The sequence below is a fragment of the Poromitra crassiceps genome, assembly GCF_964638095.1.
Source record: "Poromitra crassiceps genome assembly, chromosome: 1".
Lineage (NCBI taxonomy): Eukaryota > Metazoa > Chordata > Actinopteri > Beryciformes > Melamphaidae > Poromitra > Poromitra crassiceps.
In genome coordinates this window covers 127,017,746-127,043,097 of record NC_139623.1, presented here as the reverse complement: position 1 = coordinate 127,043,097, position 25,352 = coordinate 127,017,746, and the positions used below count along the sequence as shown (strand labels likewise).

Genomic DNA, 25,352 nt, shown 5'->3' with positions numbered 1-25,352 from the left:
GAAATAAGGTCCAGGTTGTAAAAAATGTAATTATCCTTTAACAAACAGCATGTGCACAGTTTTTTTTTCTTCTTCTTTTTAATAAGACCTTTCTTTCCGGTTTTGATGCTGTTTGATGTGGTGGGAACAGTGGGACAGAGGAAAACAGATGAAAAGCTGATATTAGCTGTGTTTAACCCGGTTGCGCACACAGCCCTGCTCCTCACAGCCCTGCTCCTCACACAGCCCTGCTCCTCACACAGCCCTGCTCCTCACACAGCCCTGCTCCTCACAGCCCTGCTCCTCACAGCCCTGCTCCTCACAGCCCTGCTCCTCACAGCCCTGCTCCTCACAGCCCTGCTCCTCACACAGCCCTGCTCCTCACAGCCCTGCTCCTCACAGCCCTGCTCCTCACACAGCCCTGCTCCTCACAGCCCTGCTCCTCACACAGCCCTGCTCCTCACAGCCCTGCTCCTCACAGCCCTGCTCCTCACAGCCCTGCTCCTCACACAGCCTTGCTCCTCACAGCCCTGCTCCTCACACAGCCCTGCTCCTCACACAGCCCTGCTCCTCACACAGCCCTGCTCCTCACAGCCCTGCTCCTCATACAGCCCTGCTCCTCACACAGCCCTGCTCCTCACACAGCCCTGCTCCTCACGGCCCTGCTCCTCACACAGCCCTGCTCCTCACACTTTTGCCCAATGCTGTCTGCCTAGGCATTTTTGAAGCAGCATGACGCTTCTCTGTGTGATCACCCCCTAATTATGTGACCATCGCTATTGTTATTATTGCTACTAGGTTATTGTAGTCTCTTAAAACAGACGAGTTGGCTCCTGCAATTTCCAATTTTCCTAGCCTACGCAGATGCCCTCCTCTTGCCTCAAGAGCAGCGCCACTGGCCAATGGAGTCATGCGCCAAAGTATTTGCCATGCACGCCGATTGCTAAATAAAGTTCGTTAAATCCTACCAACTGGCCTCTCATGATTGAAGTGAGGTCTCCAGACCAAATTTCAAGCAGAAGGCCACTCATGCATAACCCGATCACCCCCTGACGCCAGTCAAGTTCTAGTATGACGTGGTCAGTCAAAGTCCAAGTATGAAGTAGGACGGCTTCAGGGGAGATGGACTGCCGTGAAGCTAGCTGCTGCTATGATCGGCCAGAGAGAGAGAGGTGACGTAGAACCCTTGCTATATATATGAGAATTAACTGACGTCATATCTGACGTCATTGCGGACGTCATACTTGGACTTTGACTGACCACGTCATACTAGAACTTGACTGACGTCAGGGGGTGATCGGGTTATGCATGAGTGGCCTTCTGCTTGAAATTTGGTCTGGAGACCTCACATACATATATATATATATATATATATATATATATATATATATATATATATGTATATATATATATATATATATATACATATATATATATACATATATACATATATACATATACACATATACACATATACACATATATATATATATATATCAGTTCGGCTCCTGAGCTTGAAAGCAAGGGAGGTTAAAAATGTGGCTGATTTAGAGGAATATCTCAATTTAATTTAGCATTAGGATTAGACTGTTGTGATGTCATTAAATGCCTGATGAAGACCCAGTAGGGTCGAAAGCTTGCCAACCTTGAGCAAATAAAAACGGGAGCTGCTAATCAGTGTGCGGACAATTCCTTTATTTTTTGATTTCACCTATTTGTCCTGCACCTGATGCCCAATGTGGTTTTGGATGTGCGCACAGTTTTCCTACTTTAATTATTCAGTTTTAACCATCAATAATTGTTCCTTTTTCCTCATTATTTAATTTCTCAGAGTAAATACTGTATATTTTTTTTAAAGATTTTTGGCAATTATTTGTGCTGTTATGGTTATTATTAGCTTAGTTACTCACTTCTACACTAGCTTACATTGTGTTACTTATGGATGGAATTATAGTGAAAATAGATTATTCCCCCTTTTTGCTGTGGACCCCCCTTTGAAAACCACTGGCTTATAGGCTACAACTGTTGTGAGAAGCTGGTGGATTTTTGCACATTTTCAATGCAGATTGATTAAACAATCTGCATTATTTAAACAAACAAATAAGATGGATTAAACAGCTGTCATTTGGTGCATTTTAGACCCAGGAGAAACAGAGTTGATCTGGGAATAATTTCTGGTTGAGCAATGCAATGCAAAATAAAGTAAGCCATTTACAGTTAGTTTGTCAGTAAAAGGTTTGATGAATAAATAAACTAGAACGACCGCAACGCGGACTTATGCCTCCGCCATTAGTTCATTCTTGAGTCCAAGTGGATGTTGGAGCCAAATTGGAAGAAATTGCATCAAGGCGTTTCTGTGCAGAATTGGATATTTGAGCCAAATGTGAAGAGATTTAGTCAATGTGTTACTGAGATATGGCGTTACCGAGCTTGAAAATGGCATTTGTTAGGTCACTGTGACCTTGACCTTTGACCTTTGATAACCAAAATGGAATCAGTTCATCCTTGAGCCTAAGTGAATGTTTAAGGCGAATCTGATGAAATTCCGTCCAGGCGTTCCTCAGATATCGCGTTAACAAGCTTGAGAATGTCGTTTGAGAGGTCACAGTGACCTTGACCTTTGACCTTTGACCACCAAAATCTAATCAGATCATCCTTGAGCCTAAGTGAATGTTTAAGGTGAATCTGATGAAATTCCGTCCAGGCATTCCTCAGATATCGCGTTAACAAGCTTGAAAATGGCGTTCGAGAGGTCACAGTGACCTTGACCTTTGACCACCAAAATCTAATCAGATCATCCTTGAGCCTAAGTGAATGTTTAAGGCGAATCTGATGAAATTCCGTCCAGGCGTTCCTCAGATATCGCGTTAACAAGCTTGCAAATGGCGTTCGAGAGGTCACAGTGACCTTGACCTTTGACCTTTGACCACCAAAATCTAATCAGATCATCCTTGAGCCTAAGTGAATGTTTAAGGCGAATCTGATGAAATTCCATCCAGGCGTCCTCAGATATCGCGTTAACAAGCTTGAAAATGGCGTTCGAGAGGTCACAGTGACCTTGACCTTTGACCTTTGACCACCAAAATCTAATCAGATCATCCTTGAGCCTAAGTGAATGTTTAAGGCGAATCTGATGAAATTCCGTCAAGGCGTTCCTCAGATATGGCGTTAACAAACATCCGTACAGACGGACATCCATACGGACGGCCGGCCGTACGTACGTACGTACGTACGGACGGACAACCCGGATCCATAATGCCTTCGGCCTGGCTTCGCCGGCGGAGGCATAATAAAACCACTCCACTACTGTACTGAGCCGTTTTCCCACATGCGCTTTTTACTGCTAAATGACCGGAACGTGGTCTAATGCCTTCATGTGTGAAAGTTGTTTTCCGGTATAAGCGCGACCCCGTCATCGCGGACATTTCACCAGTTTCGAGCCAGTCAGAAGAGCGGTATGCGTGATCAGGGACACAAGTGTGAAACGTGTCAAGTCATTTGCCGCGACACCGGTCCTTCTCTCATGGGCGAGGTGTACACACGTTGCTTAATGTTCCAGCGGGCATAATCTAATCATTCGCGCACATTAAAGCAAACTGGCGAAATGATCTTGTGATAATAAGAGTGGTATGTCAGCTTCATGTGTGGGCGTGCTGATTTCCCCCTCTCCCCTCTCTGCTGCCTGCTCGCTCTCTGGCCAGTCCTTCAGTCCTCCTCCTTCAGTCACAGCCCGACAGGGACACAGACGAAGCAAATGCACGAAGCGAAATGTGGAAGTATTTTGCTTACGTTGCCGACAGCAAAGGCAAGCCCGGACACATCAAACGAAGCCAGTCTGTAAAAAGTGCTTCAACGCGACGCAGGTGAACGGATAAACATCGAACCAGCCAGGCTATTTCTCTCAGACACGGATCCCAACTTCTTCAAATATTTCAGTTCAAAGACTGGTTAGCGAATGTGAATGATACAACATACATGCCCTCTTAAGTTAAACGAGTGTGATTTATTGTGTGACAAGCAAACTTATTTCACCATCGGAGTTTTGCCGACACGTCACTCCCCACCCGCTCTGCAGTGCCGCCCCGCCCCCCAACATACAGGCAATTTCGCTGCTATATTCCTACATGCGAGCGCCCAGGTGTGAAGGGAAATGTCTGATATTGACTTACAGGTAATTTTCCGGGTACGCATGTGGGAAAACGGCTCTGGTGACAGTAGCTGTCGTATAGACAGGGGGAGTGACTATCAGCTACTGTCATCAACTTAATACCAATAAACTAGTTTAGTTACATTCAATTGCATGGAGGGGAAAGTTACGACAAATTAATCAACTTTGAAGCATTATTTACCCCCCCTTCCCAACATGCTAGGTTGACATGCTTGGTCCCAATTGATTCTGTATTTCTTCTACTTTCATATGGTATAAAGATCATCACTCTAGCTTTAAAAATGAGCTCGCTGTCAGCCGTAGATGTACCGGCCAAATTCAGTTTAAAAATGTGGGAGTTTAAGGTCGCCGTTTTTATTTGCAAAATGACAGGCTATGCAGCATGAAACATATTAATACGAAAAAAATAGCGCTGCTTGGTGCTGCTTACTAGAAGGCCCGGATAACTGGAACTTAATTGACTTACTTGCACATAGAGATGTAACGGTATGAAAATTTCACATCACGATTATCGTGACCAAAATTATCACGGTTATCGTATTATCACGGTATTCATAAAAAAATATCTGAAAATGTTCAAAAAGTACTGAGAGACTCACTGAAATCATTTTATGTTTATATTGAAAACTCAGACCCAAAAAGGATTGATACAGTCACTGAAATAATTTCTCCAAGGCTGCATGTTTGCAAATGGGAGACTGTTGCCAACTTTGGTTGATGATGGACAGTATTTAGCATGTTTTTCAAATCACGGTACCACGGTACCATGGTTTTGATGATAATGAAAATTTGAAACGGTACGGTTATCGTAAGGAATTTTATCACGGTTATCATTAAAACCAGTTATCGTTACATCCCTACTTGCACAATACATCCATGCCGTCTGTAATCGCGTGCAGCCGAGACGTTGCAGTATCCCAGTGTTTGTGGAGACTGAAATCTAAACTAGTGTTGGCTCGCGTAATACAATGCAATGACTGCTTGGCTTGTGAGCTAACTTACTGCTTGATAAAATAAAAAATAAAAATAAGAAGGGGCATATAATATGCTGTTACTGTCGTGTAAATATATCTATTACTGTCAGGTCATCACAGCAAAGTGGAATTTTGATGTCATCATTCGCTTCCTATAGTGGAGCTGGATTCAGCGTTGAGAGTCTGACTCATTCATCATTGGACAATACAATGTCAATCTTACCGATCTATCCAATCAACAACCAATTTGGTTGAATAAATTAATTGATTGGTAGTGATTGGTGAGGGCGGTTTAGGCTTCACTGTTCCCTCTGAATTGCATGTGTTTTTCAACCAATCATAGATTTGCCTGGGATAAATTACCAAGGAATTGAACAGCCCAAGAGGGGAATGTTATTGTAGTGTACCCCTGTGGGCACGACAGACTGGCACAGGCTCTGTCTGCATGCCGCTCCATCAGTGCCCTACAGGTGTCACTGTCGAAGCATTTAAGAAACTAGAACGACCGCAACGCGGACTTATGCCTCCGCCATTAGTTCATTCTGGAGTCCAAATCGCCATTTGAGGCAAATTGGAAGAGATTCCGTCAAGGCGCTCCTGTGATGTTGCGTTACAGAGCTTGGAAATTGGGTGTGTGAGAGGTCACAGTGACCTTGAACTTTGACCACCAAAATGTAATCAGTTCATCCTTGAGTCCAAGTCGATGTTTGAGGCAAATTTGATGAAATTCCGTCCAGGCGTTCCTCAGATATCGCGTTAACAAGCTTGAAAATGGCGTTAGAGAGGTCACAGTGACCTTGACCTTTGATCTTTGACCACCAAAATCTAATCAGATCATCCTTGAGTCTAAGTCGATGTTTGAGGCAAATTTGATGAAATTCCGTCCAGGCGTTCCTCAGATATCGCGTTAACAAGCTTGAAAATGGCGTTCGAGAGGTCAAAGTGACCTTGACCTTTGACCTTTGACCACCAAAATCTAATCAGATCATCCTTGAGTCTAAGTCGATGTTTGAGGCAAATTTGATGAAATTCCGTCCAGGCGTTCCTCAGATATCGCGTTAACAAGCTTGAAAATGGCGTTCGAGAGGTCACAGTGACCTTGACCTTTGACCTTTGACCACCAAAATCTAATCAGATCATCCTTGAGTCTAAGTCGATGTTTGAGGCAAATTTGATGAAATTCCGTCCAGGCGTTCCTCAGATATCGCGTTAACAAGCTTGAAAATGGCGTTCGAGAGGTCACAGTGACCTTGACCTTTGACCTTTGACCACCAAAATCTAATCAGATCATCCTTGAGTGTAAGTCGATGTTTGAGGCAAATTTGATGAAATTCCGTCCAGGCGTTCCTCAGATATCGCGTTAACAAACATCGTACGGACGGACGGACAGCCGTACGTACGTACGTACGGACAGCCGTACGGACGGACGTACGTACGTACGGACGGACAACCCGGATCCATAATGCCTCCGGCCTGGCTATCGCCGGCGGAGGCATAAAAACACATTTGATTGATATTTTATAAAATAATATATATATTATTATATAAAATCCCCCATCTCTTCTAAAAAATAAGGGAGGACCATCCTCCCTTTTTTTTGCAAGCCAGGCCAGTCACTGAACAGCAGGCCAGTATGTAGGCTATAAGTGTTCCTAGTTGCGCAGATAGCAGGCAGGCAGGCTGCAGGCAGAGAGGAATGAGTTAACTTTTCAGTCAGAAGCTGCTGAGACCCCAGCACGGGTGGGCGGGGCTTGCTGTTCAATGGTTCCAAAATGGAGAAGAAAAGAGGTGCAGAGAGGTGGAAAGCAAGCAGCCTATGTTGTGTCTTGGCCTAAACTACAATATCAGTGGTAGACAATTGTCTATTACCTCTAGAATATTCGAGAGAAATTCAATTAATAACACTAATTTGTATTTATTTATTTATATTAGGCTATATAAAAAATCCCATTGGTCAACTGTAAACAGTAGTGGCTAAACTGAAAGTATGGGTTGGATTGCTTCTGGGGTTTTCTTCACAAAAGTGGAGAAGGAGGCAGAAGCAGCACTAGCACTGCAGCAGGTGCTCCTGCAGAGCTGGAGGTGGTGTTGAACTGATCAGAATCAGGAATCTTCAGGTAGGCTACAATTTCAGAGCATAAAGTGAAACATGTAGGCTATATGCTTATTGATTTCACATTAATGTGCTTTATGAGATTATCAGTAGGACTGCACAATACAGTTTAAAGTGGAGATGAAGCAATTTGATTTTATTATTTTTGTATTTGCATTTAACCTCAGACAAGCCAAGACAGGACACTGCACTCTTCCTTAAATTAAGTTTGCAGTGAAGCTTTTGTACAGAGGCATGTTTTTGTTTTTACGTCTTCATATTATACTTGCAATTATCTAGGCAATGTTGAATTCTATTAGTGAACAAATAGGTAACATGTAACATCACATTAGCATTATATTCACCAAATCTTGCTTCAAACGGCCCAAATTCTTCGTCGCCGGCATGTGTGTCCGCGTGTGTTGGCCTGGCCTGCATGGTATCTAATGCCCGGCCTGAATTATGGTCCCAGTCCGCCCCTGCTTCTGTCTGTCTCTCGCCCTACCACTGCTCCCTCTCTTAATGCACACTATATAGCTCGCTCGGCCACCTCTCTCTCTCTCTCTCTCTCTCTCTCTTGAGAAAATCCTCAAACTACATGCGGCTATAAATAACGCCCCCGCCCCCTTCTTTCCGATGGGGGGCAGGGGAGGGGGGGGGGGGTGTACATTGCATCAAACCCGGGGTGCATGGTAAAAAAAAAAAAAAAAACGCTGCTTTAATACATTTATTTCTATTGTGTGCTTGCCTGTTGGCTTGGCAGTCACCGAGTTGAGAGTGGTACCTAAGCCAACACAGCTGCCTCCAGACCACTGAGCTATATGAAAAAGCTCCAGACAAACAAGAACGCTCATTCAACAAGACACGTGCTGTACCTGTGGGTGCAGCCTCGCTCTTCCTGCGCTCCCCACCTGCCTTACTTCCCACCCTGGTGACTTCCAGAGGGGACTGGATGCTCAGGAAGTCTACAGCCTCCTCCTTGAGGAACTGGATCCAGGTGAAGAGGACCACGCAGCCCTGGTTCTCCTCCCACAGCTCATCCAGGCGACTGCACAGAGAGCTCATCTGGGGAGGCAGAAGGGGAGAAGGCACTGGAGCGGTGAGGAACAGGAAAGCTATCGTTGAAGAGTGTAATCATAAGGACTTCTCAGGAATAAGTGCAAGTTTCCCCTTACACAATCAATTCCATACAGTTTCAACAGGGTTTGAAGATGATCTTGGAGTTTTATATAGTGTTACACTACAGAAAACTCCACGATCATCTTCAAATCCTTAGTAAAAATGTATGGAATTGATTGTGTAAGGGGAAACTTGCACCACAAACTTGCAACACAAACTTGCGCACACGTTTCACGAACACATTATCACCGGACGGTGAAATGTTGCCTTGGACACATAACAACAAAACAACACGTGGGGCCACCGAGTAGCATAACGTAGCATCAACGTTATGTGTCCAGACTCACCCGGTCTGGTCTGTAGCCTACCCGTGTCAAGTGACTACGTTAGCTAGCAACAGCCAGGAAGTTAGGCGCAGTGCCACCTAAAACAGGAAGTTGTTGTTCTGCCTTCAGAGTAAAAGCATAAATTGTGTCATGAGAAAAAAATATTTTTTGAGCTGTGCAGGGCAACAAATGGTTAGAGAAGTATAATAGTATTAAAAATTCAAATCGAAAATCTAATTTTGAGAGAAAAAATCTGATATAGCCTATTTTTTTTTTTTTTGCTGATCCGAAAAATCCGTGATCCGTGGCTCAAAATCCGTCACGCGATCCGATCCGTGGGTTTTCTGATCCGTCCCAGCCCTAGTAATGATGTAGCAGCAGATACTTCGTGAAGCTGCCTAAACGTACTCTTACCTGCGCTCTGGTCAGCCATTTGGAGCTGAGACTGAAGACAGGTGAGGAGGTGGATGGATAGTCGGGAGGAAGCTCAAAGTTGAGCACCAAAGGAGGCAGGAAGCAGACATTATATTCAGCTTGCTTCTCTCCTGCCAATGAGAGAAGAGTAAAGAGTCAATTAAATTTGTCAGCCTCTGGCTAATAACAATAGACCTTATTCGATTGACGTCACTCACGTACGGGCACGCCCACTGCCGCCATGTTGTTGACATAGCGCAGCCGCTTTAAGTGACAGCCTATGTAAGAGCAGAGTTTATAGGAAGCTAGCCGCCGTTAGCGTTACCTGTATCGTTCCAATTGTGTTCGGATGGTGTCGTGCGTTACACACGGCTGTAGTAATGACAGCAATAAAGTCCCCGTGGTTTGTTTCTATCTCTACCGTCCACAGACGTGAAGGGAGCGAGACGGAGGATACGTCAGCAGCACAGGAGATGTGTGGATAGTTAGGAGAGACAGGTGAAACTTTCTGACAGCTCCTCACAGCAAAGTCTGTTCACCTCGTTTTTTCTTTTGTTTATTATTACAGGCATTAACGGCAGCATACAAACAACAACTCTGGGGTTTTTATTGCTGTCATCACTATCGCTATTTTGTAATGGAACAGAAACGGCCGTTACTATAGTTGTCAGCTGCAGGACGGTATGTCAACAATATGGCGCTGTCCGGAGTTAGCGAATAAGGTCTATTGTTAAAAAAAAGCAATGCACAATCTTAAAGTCCCACATACTTATTATATATATATATATTATTATATCTGCCACAAAGTTTGGCGCATAATAACTCCCACAATTTTCGCGGCACATAGACATGCCACAACTCAAAACGTGCGGCTCATTGAGGAAAGGGTTGCTATGACTTTTCTAAGGGTTTGGTCAAGCGGTTTGGCCGCTATTCGTGATTAAGCGCAAGTTTTTTTTCCCAGTGACTTGAATGGGGTTTCGAAAAATCTTGCATTAAATTAGCTGTATCTCAGAAACCATATGCCCACAAACTACCAGACTTGGTAGGGAGGTGCACAGAGGGGCTCTTGTCGTCTATTTGAACGGCTATTGTCGGCTGAACAGAGGAGTGGAGAGTGGAGTGTTGTGAGACAGGGGAGGGCGGACTTGGCAAGCCCACAGGGAGTTGAAACAGACAGCACAAAGCTGCAGCACGGTGGAGAAACAGACGGTGGCACATGGATGCAACGCAACTCATGTCATTTTTAAAAGTACCGGTACTAAATTAACGTGGTATAGTATCCTTTTTAATGCCAGGGTATCGCGGTCCTGTTGTAGTACCGGTATATCGTGCAACCCTACCTCTGTGGGAGGAAACACTTTCGCAAATACAGGGAGGGTTGTGGGGTATGCTGCACATTGTAATGTATTGTATGATGTCTGTTTGTAATGAAAAAAAAATATATATATACATAGGGCATAACTTCTATCGGTGTGGACATGTTGCTGCAGTGTTTGTATGCGCAAAATGCCTTGTTATCAACTGTTATTGCTAACAATGGCTAGCAACTGGATCTGACCAAGAGCTGACTCGCAACAGTGAACTTCCCAGCTCCAGTTTTCTGCAAACGGAACGCTAACAAAATGGATGTGACGTCATTACTCCAGAGTGTCCCTACATATAAACGAATGCAGCATAAAGCCAAAGAGGACACTGGGCCCAGGTGCACTCCATCAGCCTAACGACGACCTCAACCTGCAAGACAACCAGCCAGGGCCAGGAGAATGGGAGGGTTGTCACACTCCACTTACAGAATACTGTTCTCACATAATTTACGTTACTGTACCTTTGACAACAACTTTGAAATCAGCCGGGAGCACCAGACAGAGCTGAATCTCTCCTCCCTGAGCCGACTCGGCCCTGTGGAACTCCTCCTCATCGTAGATACTTGCTAAAGCCAGCAACTCATCCTCCTGGGCTTCCCGGTCTTCAGACATGTTACATACCTGCACCAAGATAAGTAATAACACAGATTCATCAACATGATGAATTCATCGACATCAGCATGATAAACACTGTAGTAGTAACACAGCAATATTAACAAAGACACATTACAAAAAGCAGCATCAGGGACAAACTGAGTTGTGCTGCCATGGCATTATCATCAACATCATAAAAACAGCAGCACTTGCCCATTGACAGACGAGACAACTGCCCTATATCATAATGGATTGTTTGATCTAGCTAGGTTAATTTGATATTGCACTGGTATAACGTTACAGAAAGTAAGTTACAGGGGTAAGCATGAGTGTTTAACACGATGTAATATAGCTGCTGCCATAAAGTTAGCACGCTAGTGAGCTAGCGTTAACTATAAACGTACTGTAGGCTACCGCTATTGTGACGTTAAACTAAACAGCAAAGACCAGCATTATGCACAGAAGCTATGTAGCAAACTTCAAGCAAGAAGAGATGTAGCGTTAGCTAGCTAGCTAGCTAGCGAATGTCATCATTAGGGAAAAGTTGAGCTAACGTTATTAGCTAGCATTAGTACTAGTGTTAGCTAATTTTGACGTTAGCTAACTTTATCTTGGCCATGCTGTGGCAATACATAACCTGTTGTAACGCCACAACGTTACTGACGACCATGTAACAGTCACTTACACATGTAATAACCTTACCCACTCTAAAATAATGCGTTACCTTGCCCCGGAACTCCTGAGTCTTGTTGACAGCTTATGTATTAGACAAACGCAGCAGCGCCCCCTGCAGATTTCAAGTATAGGGCGGCTGTAGCTCAGGAGGTAGAGCGGGTCGTCCACTAATCGCTTTGGATAAAAGAGGTCGGTGGTTCGATTCCCGGCTCCTCCAGTCTGCATGTCGAAGTGTCCTTGGGCAAGGACGCTGAAGTTGGCATCCGATTCGCAGCTCCCGATTGCAATTTTCCAGTCCACCTTAAAAAGTGGAATAACGCCTCTAGATGGCGTGGTTCGACCATTTTCAAGCGAGTTCATGAACTGGAAAACATAGGTATACAGTATAGGAGGGATATGTTTTGAGAATACATTATGCAGTGGTTCTCAACTGGTGTAGCCTCAGGACCCACTATTTTCCTTGTCATGAAGTCGCGACCCAAATTTCAGATTTTTTTTTAAACCACTCAAATTTATTGCACAAAAAATAGTGCATTCATTTAATACACAATGCCTTCATGCACTGTTATAAACCTCAAATGAACAAAAAAGTGCAACAGATAGGGCTAAAAACCAATTGAAATAAGACTTGAATTACAGGCCTATATGTTTTTAAATTTAAACAAGTCAAACTGGTCATGCTCAGAAAGTCTTATTTGAACTGTATGAAATATGAAATAAAAGGCAGACTTATCTTGAATTACATGCCTATATGTTTTTAAACAAGTTAATAATAATAATAATAATAATAATAATAATAATAATAATAATAATAATAATAATAATAATAATAAAACAAGTTAACCTGGTCATGCTAATCCAGTTTCAATAGTCTGAATTTAACTAATATGAAATAAAAAGGAATCACAGGCAGGCTATATGCTTTTTAGTCATAACTTTTAATTAAACTGGGGCCATGCTAATCCAGTTTCAATCATCTGAATTGAACTAAAATTAAATATGAAATGAAAAGGCAGACTTCTCTTGAATTACAGGCAGAGCATAATGTAGCGTATCGGGTAATTACGTGTATTGGGGTGTTTCCGTGCTTGGCTAGGAACTGATATGTGTGGGTGTGTTCCTAGGGGGAGGGGGATATATGTGACCAGCGGCCGGGGCGGAGGCCAGTCAGGCTATGCGAGGGAGCTGACCGGGTGGTTGCAGAGCTAGCAGCGAAGCTAGTTGCTAGGAGCTAACTGTGTGAAGACAAGAATAAAAAGCCTGTACCAACTACAAGTCTCCAGTTCCTTGGATGAATACTCACTTTGTTACATTGGTGTCAGACAGTAAAGCGGTAACGCCTCTGATTCGGCCGAGAGGGGAGAGGGTGAGAAGGAACGGCAAAAGAGACGGGTGGTGCGGCTTTTTGGCTCTAGATCTAGCGCTAGTAAGTTAGCTACCAGGGGTGCTAACTGCTAACTGCTAGCTGCTAAAACCACGTGCGATGGTGCGCGGAGAATGGCCATCGGTGAACGGGAGGAAAGGAGAGCTGACGGCGGGGATCAGCTCGATGCTGGCGGGCATGGAGGCCCGTGTGTTGAGAGAGGTCGGACGGCTGGTGGAAGAGACTCCTGCCTGGGCAGTAGAGGTGATGCGGGCGCTGCGAGAAGTCATGCAGCGGGTGGACTTGATGAGCGCGGAGGTAATGCAGCGGGGAGAGCGGCTGGAGGAGCCACGGAAGAGACTGTGTTGGACCTGCAGAGAGCCGGGCCACGTGGCGAGGTGGTGCCGAGGCGGTTCCGGGAGACGGACCGGGTATGCGGGACAACGACATGGACAGCAGGGAGCCTGCTGGGCATGTAGCGCGATCGGACATCTAGCCAGAGAGTGTCCAGAGGCTGTCGGAGATCGGGGGGCAGCGGGAGAAGAGAGACGTGCAGGCGGCGGACAGGTGAGACTCTGCTGGACTTGCCAGTCACCGGAGCACTTGGCCAGGGACTGCACTGAGAGTGTGGAGGCCGGAGGTGAGACGCAGGCTGGGAAGAGCGTGAGCAGCCGGGGAGAAGAGAACGTGGTGACGGATAGGAGAACGGTGCTGCAGGGGAACAGCCAGAGGGAAGAGAGGGACATCGTCTGCAGCGTTGTTACAGTCGGGAGAGCGACGCTCGTGTCTCCGAGTGAGCGAGAGGGGTTACCGCCGGGGGAACCGGCCCAGCCTAACCGCTATACACCCCCTAACGTTGCACTGCGGAGAGCCGAGGGGAAGATCGACGCCGGTGGTGTTCGCTCTGCTGTCCTCAACCCTGGAGGAGGGGGACGGAAAAACGAGCGGAGAGCCGAGGGGAAGATCGACGCCGGTGGTGTTCGCTCTGCTGTCCTCAACCCTGGAGGAGGGGGACGGAAAAACGAGCGAGTGCGAGGCCGGGAGGACGACGCCAGGGTCAGCTGGAGAGTCGACGGGCGCGAGTGGAGACCGGAGGACGAGGATGTCGATCCGGTGCTCGTTCGTGCATTTGGCTACTGGAACAAACAAAAGGGGGGCTTGTGTTTAAAAGAAAGCTAAGGTAAATGTGGGTTGAATTGAAATGTGTGAAAAAGAAAGGAAATAATGAAAAACTAGACATTATGGAGTGCCTAATGGGAAACTAGACATTATGGGGGTACCTAATGGAAAACTAGACATTACGGAGTACCTAATGAAAACTGGACATTATGACGGGGGTGCTGAAAAGAAAAGACTGTTTGTTGGGGAATTAGAATTTGATGTGGTGACGGGAAAAAATATTGTGTTGGGTGTGTTTTGGTACAGGGGGATGTGTGTGTGGGTTGTGCATGTCGCGTGGAAGCGACATTAAATTTGTGTGGGGGAAATGTAGCGTATCGGGTAATTACGTGTATTGGGGTGTTTCCGTGCTTGGCTAGGAACTGATATGTGTGGGTGTGTTCCTAGGGGGAGGGGGATATATGTGACCAGCGGCCGGGGCGGAGGCCAGTCAGGCTATGCGAGGGAGCTGACCGGGTGGTTGCAGAGCTAGCAGCGAAGCTAGTTGCTAGGAGCTAACTGTGTGAAGACAAGAATAAAAAGCCTGTACCAACTTCAAGTCTCCAGTTCCTTGGACGAATACTCACTTTGTTACAATATGCTTCAGCTTGTTAAACAAGTAAAACTGGTCAGGCTAATCCTAGACTCAGCCCTCAATCTGGGAGCCGAGACTAGGCTAATCCAGTTAATGAAATATGGAAAGAAAAAAAAATTGGCCAATGTCCACGACCCAATCAAAACGGGGTCGCGACCCACCAGTTGAGAAACGCTGTACTAGAGAACACCACGTGGTTATGGAAAGGTCCAGAGTGCTCGAGAACCGAGTAAATCTCGCGATGCTTCCTGGGAGAGGCGGTGAGACTTTGAGCAGACCACCTTGCTGCTGTGCAGCCTGCCAGAGGCAGAGACCAGATACCGGGTCAACAACAGTCAGTGCCGTGGATTATGAACAGAAGTAGACTGATCTGTGATAACACAACCTGCTTCAGTTAGTCCGCTGATTTATACAGCGTTTTAAGACTGTAGCCATACGTTTGTTTTATTTCTGCAACTCATCCTGTAGATAGAATACGGTCATATTGCGGAAGATGTCAGTGGTGGGATTTGACTTGGGCTTTCAAAGCTGCTATGTGGCTGTAGCCCGAGCCGGAGGGATTGAGACTGTCGCTAACGAGTACAGCGACCGGTGTACACCGTAAGTACAACATAGTTCATCTATCTTGGAATTATAATTCATTCGGGAAGAATAAATCTGGCCTCTGATAAGGAGAGTTGTTCACGTTTGCGTGCTTGCTAGCGCCCGGGTTAGCGCCTGTGTGTGTGTGCCGCTGCTGATAATGAGGATAACGTTGAATGCACGTGAATACAGCTTTAGGGGGGACGAGCTAGCTAATAATGTTAGCCACTACCTAAACTTGTGTCCAATTTTGTTCCATAATCTGCCTTTCTGGGTGGGTAAATCAGTCACATTGGTAACGTTTGACAACGAAGCCTGGACAATCTAGAATTTATGTTCTTGTCTTCATACATTATTATTCACCACCATCAATATAGTCTTCAGAAAGCCAGTTAGCTAGCTAGCTAGCTAAGCTCCCCGTTAAATGACTGTACTATCCTGTAAAATAAAAGCACGAGCGGGGCGGCGCTCCCCCTCGAGAAGAGCCTGGTGACGCGAGGTTTAGTGCCCAGCCAACCGGTACGCCCCGCGTTACGAAACATGCGTCTTGCGTTATGACGACATCAACCAATAACTAGCTGGAATCTTCTAGCAATTTTGCAGTGCTATAAGTGTAGGTGAAGAAATCAAATCCGGTTTGCATTCACTGTTTTTTGACAGCTATGTTGATGATTGATTTTCTACCAAGCATTACAGTCGTTTTCATTCACTGTCAAGTTCATCGCAATTGCTCAACACACTGTCTGACATTGGCACCAATGCTTTGAGGTGGCCTTTGACATCATTTATGTTGACATGTGCTTGGCTTGCGAGCTCAATAGACCTGCTTATTAACTGGTTCTTAAATATTCTTTTCAAAGTGATGTATTTCTTCATCAGCTTTTTTAGAAAACATGATATCCATGCCACACAAGTTCTTGCTTTCTCCCGCCTGCTATTAGTGTTATTTTACCTTTACCCCTGCTTATTTTACCCCTGCTTAATATTCTACCATCTGTGCTCTTTCCTTTAGATTTAATATTAAGGAGCAAATGTGTCAACAAAAAACCCCCCACCTCATAGCCAAAATCCTACTACTCTGTTTTCAGGCTTAGATGTTGACCAGCGACTCTTGTCAGTTTTCACAGAGACTTGTAGGATTGACCCCTCAGCAAGTACACACATTTGTTGACAGCGACTGTAGCTCTGACATCTGCTTTTGGAAGGGATGATGATGACAGGCAGTTTAGACTGTCTGCAACCCATTGGGAGCCACGTGTTTTGAGGACAGCACTTCAGACATTGTATATGCTGTACTATGTGAAATACTAAGTGGCTTGCACCCACTATTTTGGTTTTATAATACAAGAAACAAGTGTTTCTTTGAAAATGGCTATGATTCATCTTAGGAAAAAATGGTTATTTGAGATTCATTCATAAACATTTCACTTTTAAAAGTAGGCTACTAACTGAAAGCTTTGACTTTGATGCAAACAATTAAAGGGGATACACTCATATGCCGGATGTCTCGTTTTGGAACAAAACATTGAATGCAGACTTTCCAAGCACTTGGATACTGTCCTGTATCTCTGTTTTTGGGTGGGTGGGTTTGGGCTCTGAAATGGTGTGTCTTGTGTAGGCCTGATTATCTATCTTGAGTTGGGTGTATTCACAAATAGATGGATGACGATATCAGCTTACTTGAGATCTGAAACTCTTTGTGAGGAATAGCACACCACCAGGTTGTAGCGTAACATTTTTGTTTTGGTGTCTTCCAGATCGTTTGTATCATTTGGACCACGAAATCGATCTATAGGAGCAGCGGCAAAAAGCCAGGTGAAATCATTTCTTCACCTTCCTCATATTCATCTTTGTGATTAAAATGCAAGGCGTCCAGTGTCGTGACTTTACCTCCTCCCTTTTTTCTCCTCTCCTCTCCTCGCTCCTGTCCAGGTGGTGACCAACTGTAAGAACACAGTGCAGGGCTTCAAGCGTCTCCATGGCAGGCCCTTCTCTGACCCCTACATCCAGTCAGCCAAGTCCAGCCTGGTGTACGACCTGGCCCAGATGCCCTCTGGATCCACCGGCATAAAAGTAAGATCAACAGTAGCACTTCAAAAAATTATTTAGTATCGCTGCCCCGTAATAGTCCACCAACTGTTAGTCGACGAGAAGAGTCTTATGCCGGGCTCAGACTACACAATATTTTGTGTCTTTCACCATGTCACCATGTCAGATGAGGCAATCCAGCCATACTATTTGTGACGTGTCTCGGCCGGGAGACTGGCAACACTACAAGTCTGATCCCGACCAGGACTGCCAACCCTAACGCAGAACATCGGGAAGGACCCGCAACGCCACAAGTCTATTTTCTCACGGAGTGAAAAACAAAATCAAATTGATGGAGTCACGGAGTGAAAACGTGACAGACAAGCACAGTGCCACAGCAGAAAGCGAGACATAGCCTATAGGTTACAAAATCTAGCCTGGTATATTAACTATATTTGTAGCCTACAGGCTACAATATAATAGATTGTGTAGCTCGCTGCTGCTGCTGCTGCTCTCCCTCAATCTCCCTCTTCTCTCTCATCAGGCAGACAGTGTGAGTTGCTATGGTTACGGGGAGGGGACACTTGTGTTTCGCTGCACTTCAAGCTGAAGTCAAAAGGAACTTGTAATAGTTGTCAAACTTGGTGAGAAAATAGGGGTGTTGTGAGGCGTCCCAGACACCCGGACGCTGGCATTTGATTATGTCACACTACGAGAGGTAAAGACGTTCATCGTTCCCGACGGTCATATTCGGGCCCGGCGCTGAAAATGTGTCGACCAAATCGTTTTAATATCATTAACATTAGTCAACCAAGTTTTCTTTGGTCAGTTGGTCACAGGCAAAAACATAAATCCAACTTCATCTGTGTTTGTCCTGACCTGCACGCACACTGCTTCAGCGTCACTTAGGGTCATTTTGGGCATGAAGTGGGGATGTGTGTTTTGGTCAGGGAGAGGGGAGATTTTTGGAGTCCTTCTTTTCTGTAACTTGAATCTACATTTGACACTTTGTTCCTACATAATCGCCGTTGTTTCAGGTATGCACACCGCATTGTTTGATGCCGCAGACCGCACATAATAAACATTCAAAACTCAGCCGCTGAGGCAACGTGTTTGATTGGAGCCAACGAGTCAGACGGATAACGTTAGCCTCCCTTACTTAGCCTGTGATACACCTTTGTGAGTGACTGTGTATGTAACCTGCCTGTGTGTTTAATCAGGGGTGGCAGGTTGGATCATGAGTCTTATAGTAACGGGTCCAGGCACGGCGGGTTTGCAAAACTGGACCTGTGCAGGACTCTGGCTGTTGTGTCCACACACAGTGTTGCCACGGCGATGCTGCCTTCCAGCAGCCAAGCCGGAGACAGAGCCCTACCCCACCGGTGGCCACGACTGCGAGCAGATGTGACTTGGGTGTGTAAAAAAATAAAAGTAATATCATAAACGTGCGACAATTAGTTGACAAATGGCTTTAACTAATGGTCACTGGTCGAGCAGGAAAACTTTTGGTGAGGGGCAGTCCTATTATTTAGGGATCATTTGTCATGAATTGCGAGCTCAGTTCAGTGCTATAGGTCAAACGTAATCAATGAATCAGTGCAAGTTCAGATGTCTAATCAGAGAGTTCCCCAAACTTTTGAGTAGCCAGTCAGATTGAAAAAGTAGCCGGATCATGTTCGCGGCGTTTGTTCCAGTGGTCCTTTTCCCAATTAATAAACAAACCTTAAATATGTATCCATGAGTGTGACAATTGAAATAATACAAATAAACATTCTTATAAACGGCCCAATGCTCAATTTAATTATAAATAAAACAATATCCATATTGCAAAACACAAACAGGCAATATATATTTTTAAGAACAAAGAAATTACTAATAACTATGTTTCCCACAGGATTTGGAGAGATTGTGGTGGGTGGATCTTGCTTGGACCCTCTTGGGGGGTCCGGTAAGAAAAATAAATAAATTTTAAACTAAAATGCATGAATCTGGTTGACTTTGAGAACAAATTTAAGAGGCTAGATGTATGAAGAAAACATCAAATTACACAGCCTCTTTACTGTGCTGTGGTTTTTACAATGTTGAAAAGTTAATTGTCTCAAACTTCCATGATTGGAATTTGGAAGCCCTCATTCGTGTTTTGCTTGCTGTGTTTATTCTGCCTTTTCGACACACAAATGGTCCCCGTGAAAAGTGTCTATTTCAAACACAAACAGTTGCTCCGTGGTGGCTCGACCACCAGATGTCCCTAAACAACAAACTAACGTAGTTTAGCAAACAGGAGTGGCGATTCTGCCAAAAAGTGAGCCATTTGCGATTAGTTACATTCAAAAAGTTGACCGCAACTTGCCAGATAGTACTAGTCACTAGTCACGGTAGCGTTAATCCCTGGAAAGGCAATAAGCAGAGAGAGAGATAAAATGCCAGCGTTCAAAGTCTTGTTCACTCGTATTCAGCAAGCTGGTTTATCATTTTAACTTAGCCCAACTCATACAAGCTGCGGTTTGAAGGGCCTATTGGAAATGAAATGGATGATGGAACCGATGCTGTGGGAGAGTGAAAGTTGATCCGAGCCGACAGGAGACCGACCGCACATGAAGAAACTGGTAGGACATTTTTGTCAAGTCAATGTAACGTTATTTAGGACCAAAGCACAAACAACATTATTAACCGTGTAATCGCTAATTAAGTTATTTCATCTTTCAAAAGCTGAATCAGAGCACGTTAATTACGTAGCTTGCTTACCTTACATGTTTTGACAGTGAAGGTCGGATGACAGGCGATTGAGGGGAAGAACAGACGTGAGTTGAAAGATGTGCGGAAATATGCATGTGCTCTGTGCACGGCACATACATGACGATTGGGGGCGTGTGTGTGTGTGTGTGAGACTGGCTCTGAGGACCGAGTCCCCCAGATTCGTGCAATTAATACAGCCTGCCTCAACTCACTAAAAGTTAAATCTATAAAGTAACCGGTAGGCCAGAGGCCAGTAGGCAGAGAAGACACCGCCTACCGGGGCTTGAGGAACTCCCTGTCTAATGGCTTGGAGGTAGGTGCTACCTCTGAAGCGAGATGTTTTGCTCTTGATGCTTCTGTATCTCCTGCCTGATAAGAGGAGATTAAAGAGGTAGTGTGCCGGATGAGAGCGGGCTGCTATGATTTTTTTAGCCTTCCTGATTATTCTTGTGGAAAAGAGTGATGTAAGTGAGGGGAGACTACAGCCGATGATTTTAGATGTTCGGCGTACTACTCTTTCCAGTCGAGTCTTGTCCTGAGTGCTTGTGTGACCAAACCAGACAAGGGACAAAGGGAGACCCATAAGAAATTTAACAGATATGGAGCATTGAAAACATAAAGGGTTATTCCTGATGATGTTCTTTGCCCCACTCTCTCCTGGTGTGCAACCAGAAGTGGCTGACCTTCTCCTGTATCCTCACTCTGATTCTAAAACTATCTATTTGACCTCAGCTCTTTTCTCTTACAGGATCATTCTAAGATCAGAAATATTGTCTCTGGCTCTGACCCTTGCACATGGCTAAATGCCTTCTACAGACAATGTACACTGCATGAATTCTAGTGCCACGAGTTAGCAAGGGTCACCTTTGTCCACTTAACTGCCCTTTGGCCAGTTCAAGTCACCCGACTGTTTTGCGGCACCCACAGTGAAATATGGAAACATTTACACATGATTGGCTTCTGATGAGCAATCAGCAATGATGCTCACACACGCCAAGCTGTGCCCATTGCCCACCTTTTCTTAGTCAGTAAATTGGTGACAGCAGGTGACAGCTGTGGATATTTGTCTCAGGGAACACATTGCTCAGGGAACAAATTAACTTCTGGTGGCTAGTTTCAAGACTTGCTCTCTAAAAGACTCATTAACTGTGATGGCAAATGCTTGTTTTCTGCTTCAACCGGATAGCCATTGGTCCCAGGAATAATCCCTTGCTCCTTTGTCTTTTCCCACTAGGTGATGTACATGGAGGAGGAGAAAGTGTTCAGCATGGAGCAGGTCACCGGCATGCTGCTGACCAAACTGAAGGAGACTGCTGAGAGTGCACTGAAGAAACCAGTGGTAGACTGCGTCATCTCGGTAAGCATCTGCACACACAGCAGCACCGCTCTGCAAGCTTTAGCAGGGTGTCTGCAAGTCCATAGAAAACTCTTAAATTGAGCTCTAAAAAAAAGTAATTACAGTTATATATATATATATATCCTTCAGTATTATTATCTTAAACATGAGAATGCACCTTTTTCGAATAAGTTCTGATGTAGCGAACATTTAACTCGCACGACTGATCAGCTGGACCCTGTGTCCTGCACAGCTGTCTGCTGCGATGCGTTCTGCCGGCGGAACCGAGAGACAAAAGGTCTGATAATCCTTCCTGCAGCAGATCAAATGTTGCACCCAAAGGCTCTGCCTAAAATGCCTTTTGCACGTCGGTGACTCCCAGAACTGTTGTGTCCCAAATATATGGCAAGCGTAGCAGAATGGCCATTTCTCCTGTGATATTGCGGTAATTAGGGATGTCAACGGTTACAACATTTTCTAAATGTGTACACTGGACCTTCTGGCAGCGTGTAACCGGTTAACCGGATGTTTTTTTGGACCGCATTTGCGCATTGTGACCAATGCGTCCTTACGTGCAATGTAGCCTACTGCACTTGTGTGAAAACGATAAAGTTATCATCTGTAGCTTACAGGCAGTAGATGTCCACTAAATGTCTTTTTCTGACAGTTAAACGCTGGAAGAGGAGCACCGATCCCAGCACACCACACAACATGCAAGGACGCAGATTGAAAACGTTAGCAGCGGTAGCTAGCTTGATAGCTAACAGTCAGCTAACAACACATACTGTGATAAAAAGCACAGCACTCACCAGGCAGAAATATTAAGTGTCTAGCCAATCTGCTCCCACAATTGAGCCTTTCTGTCTCTGTAGTTTCTCCATATGACTAGTTGCCTGAAAACGAACGCCCGCACCAGTGCCTTTCTGAAGCCACTGCTGAGTTAACGTTATTTTCAATCTCCTTCCTGTCCACTGGGACCACTGCTCCCCAGCGCAACCCCAGCACCCAACTGACAGGAATATGCCTAGCGGATACACGCACAGTTTATTATGCCTCTGCCGGCGATAGCCAGGCCGGAGGCATTATGGATCCGGGTTGTCCGTCTGTACGTATGTCCGTCCGATGTTCGTTAACGCGATATCTGAGGAACGCCTTGACGGAATTTCATCAAATTTGCCTCAAACATCGACTTGGACTCAAGCATGAACTGCTTAGATTTTGGTGGTCAAAGGTCAAAGGCCAAGGTCACTGTGACCTCTCGAACGCCATTTTCAAGCTCGTTAACTCGATATCTTATGGAATGCCTTGATGGAATTTAATAATAATAATAATAATTGATTGGATTTATATAGTGCCTTTCTAGATACTCAAAGCACTTCACATATCAAGGGAGGGAGGGGAGGGAACTCAACTCATCCAACACCGATGTGTAGCATCCACCTGGGTGATGCATGGCAGCCAGTTTGCGCCAGAATGCTCACCACACATCAGCTCTCACGGTGGAGAGTTGAGGACTGAATGTGCCAATTAAGTAATGAGGGATGATTAGGTGGCCCTGAATGAAGGAAGGCCTGTTTGGGAATTCTTTTAGCCAGGGCACCAGGGTTACACCCCTACTCTTGCGAAGAGTGCCGATGGGATCTTTAATGACCACAGAGAGTCAGGACCTCGGTTTAACGTCTCATCCGAAGTCCGAGTCCCTGTCTCTGCCCTGGGGCATTGGGGAGATTATTCATCAGATTATTCATCAATGTTATTCAGTGTATGTCTGGGAAGTGATGTTATGAGACTGTTTTGAACACAGGTGATTACTAGGGATGCACCGATCGATTGGCACGTGACCGGAAATGGCCGATTTTCACGTGATCGGCCCCGACCGGTGACCGGCTCCGGTCAGTCCACATAGCCGATTCTGTGCGCCGGTCGGCTTTCCCCTTTTTTTGTTTGGTCAATTACCTGCAGCATTCACGTGACGTGCGCGCACCCCAAGCAGCCAAAAGGAAACACACGCCAGCATGTCGTCCTCATTGTGGAAATTGTACAGTTTGTCACACATGCAAGTTGAAAATAAGCCGCGGAGGAGCAGGGTACGTTGCCGAGTCCCGCTCGGCTGGAGTCCACTCCAGTCTGAGCGGCTCGCTTCACCTCACCGGCCCCTCTCTCTCCCCTGCCACAGCGCAACACAGCCGGCTTGGCGAAGTGAAGGTAGGCTAGTATCGAGCCCTGTGGTACATTCCCCGACCAGCTGCAGTCCACATCACCGCTGCCTGCTGCAGATCAGCTGCTGCTGCTATCTGTCAGTCAGTCACGTTGTAACGTGGATACAGGAGAGGAGGACCATTTGTTTCGTATTGCGAATAGAATGACGAACATAATAATAAAACGCATCGGACCAGTGTGCAAGCTTTACTGTGCGTGATGATTTTTTTTTCGGATGGCGGATTAAAAGAAACGGACTCTGTGTGTAAACTCAACTCAAACTCATTTCCTAATCTACTCAAGAACAGCGAAATCCACAACTGTAGAGTGGGCATGGCTTCGAAGGTCTCTGGGCTCCAGACCTATTAGCTATAAACTCCTTGTCGTCCAGGGATAACATTTTGATGTTTATTTATTTTTATTGTATTCGTTTATTTGGCAGGGACATATACAAAAAAAACATTAAACCCCATAGGGGAAGAGATGCTTTGTAACAGATTTAGCCATAGGCTACTTTCCATCTGGAGCCCCTCATGCAAATGATAAGAAATGTGACATGAATCTTAATTTTCTATTAAAGCAAAGTAAAAAAAAAATCAAAAAATAACCCGTCAATTATCGGTCAGTCGGAATCGGCCAAAATCGGTATCGGCAAGTCAGACTATTCAAAAATCGGAAATCGGAATCGGCCAAGAAAATGGCAATCGGTGCATCTCTAGTGATTACTGTTGTACTGTCGCATGTATAGAGCCGAACTCTCTTAGAGATAGAGCCGGAACTCTCTATTTTATTTTTTGTGTTGTATTATTTTTGCCTATTTGATTGTCTTGTATGTAAATGTATAATGTTTAATGTTCTATGTGGACCCCAGGAAGAGTAGCTTATGCTTGCATAAGCTGATGGGGATCCAAATAAATCAATCAAATCAAATCAGATTATTCATCAGACCATTCGGACCAGAGGGGAAGAGCACCTCCTACTGGTCCTCCAACACCGCTTCCAGCACCACTCTCCCATCCAAGGAGTATCCTAGGCCAGACCTGCTTAGCTTCCCAAGGAAAGCCAGTAATGTAATGCAGGAGCCACTGGTGCTGACAATTTCATCAAATTTGCCTCAAACATCGACTTGGACTCAAGGATGAACTGTTTAGTTTTCGATGGTTAACTCATTGAGTGCCAGCCACTTTTGGAGAACGGACGCTCCCAGTGCCAGAGTTTCAGAGCGTTTTCAGTGATTTCTCGAGGCCCACAGAATATTGTGTGATATTACTATGTAAACAGTGAACACGCACAAAGAACGAGGAGACTCTCTTCTATCATCTGCAAAAAAAGTTTATTGATCCCATTTTCCGTTCTTTAGTTATGAGCCGGAGAAGATGGCTTGATTTAACGAAAAACAGCAATTTTTTTCTAGAAGCTGAGATAATGAGCCTTTTGTGAAATTAAACATTCAAGCACATCATTGACTCTGAAGCTAATATTTTCTGATATAATGACACCTCAAAAATAATTTCCTTCAATAAAAGAGTGAAAACAAAGGAATTTTGTTTGGCCAAATAATATTTTTTAGCTGCAACCAGCAAGGTTCAAGGTTCAAGGTTTTTATTAGTCACATGCAGCATCACAGACATGTCAAGAGCAGTGAAA

General features: G+C 45.0%; 2 protein-coding genes across 3 annotated transcripts in view; one reads left to right on the top strand and one right to left on the bottom strand.

Moving 5' to 3' along the window:
* The window catches only part of rnf14 (ring finger protein 14), a 38,518-nt gene extending 26,717 nt beyond the window's left edge, over window positions 1–11,801 (bottom strand). For both annotated transcript variants that reach the window (XM_083643928.1, XM_083643929.1), the window contains exons 1-4: window positions 11,758–11,801; window positions 10,901–11,060; window positions 9,073–9,203; window positions 8,089–8,278 (exon numbers count right to left, since the gene is read on the bottom strand). In XM_083643928.1, coding sequence (XP_083500054.1) covers window positions 8,089–8,278; window positions 9,073–9,203; window positions 10,901–11,051 — 472 coding nt within the window. In that variant the 5' untranslated portion in view covers window positions 11,052–11,060; window positions 11,758–11,801. The remainder of the gene's footprint in view (window positions 1–8,088; window positions 8,279–9,072; window positions 9,204–10,900; window positions 11,061–11,757) is intronic.
* A 3,353-nt stretch (window positions 11,802–15,154) lies between these two features.
* hspa4a (heat shock protein 4a) overlaps window positions 15,155–25,352 on the top strand; it is a 65,899-nt gene continuing 55,701 nt past the window's right edge. The window contains exons 1-4 of the mRNA XM_083640047.1: window positions 15,155–15,424; window positions 17,164–17,221; window positions 17,339–17,479; window positions 21,405–21,527. Of these exons, the coding sequence (XP_083496173.1) occupies window positions 15,318–15,424; window positions 17,164–17,221; window positions 17,339–17,479; window positions 21,405–21,527 (429 nt within the window). The 5' untranslated portion in view covers window positions 15,155–15,317. The remainder of the gene's footprint in view (window positions 15,425–17,163; window positions 17,222–17,338; window positions 17,480–21,404; window positions 21,528–25,352) is intronic.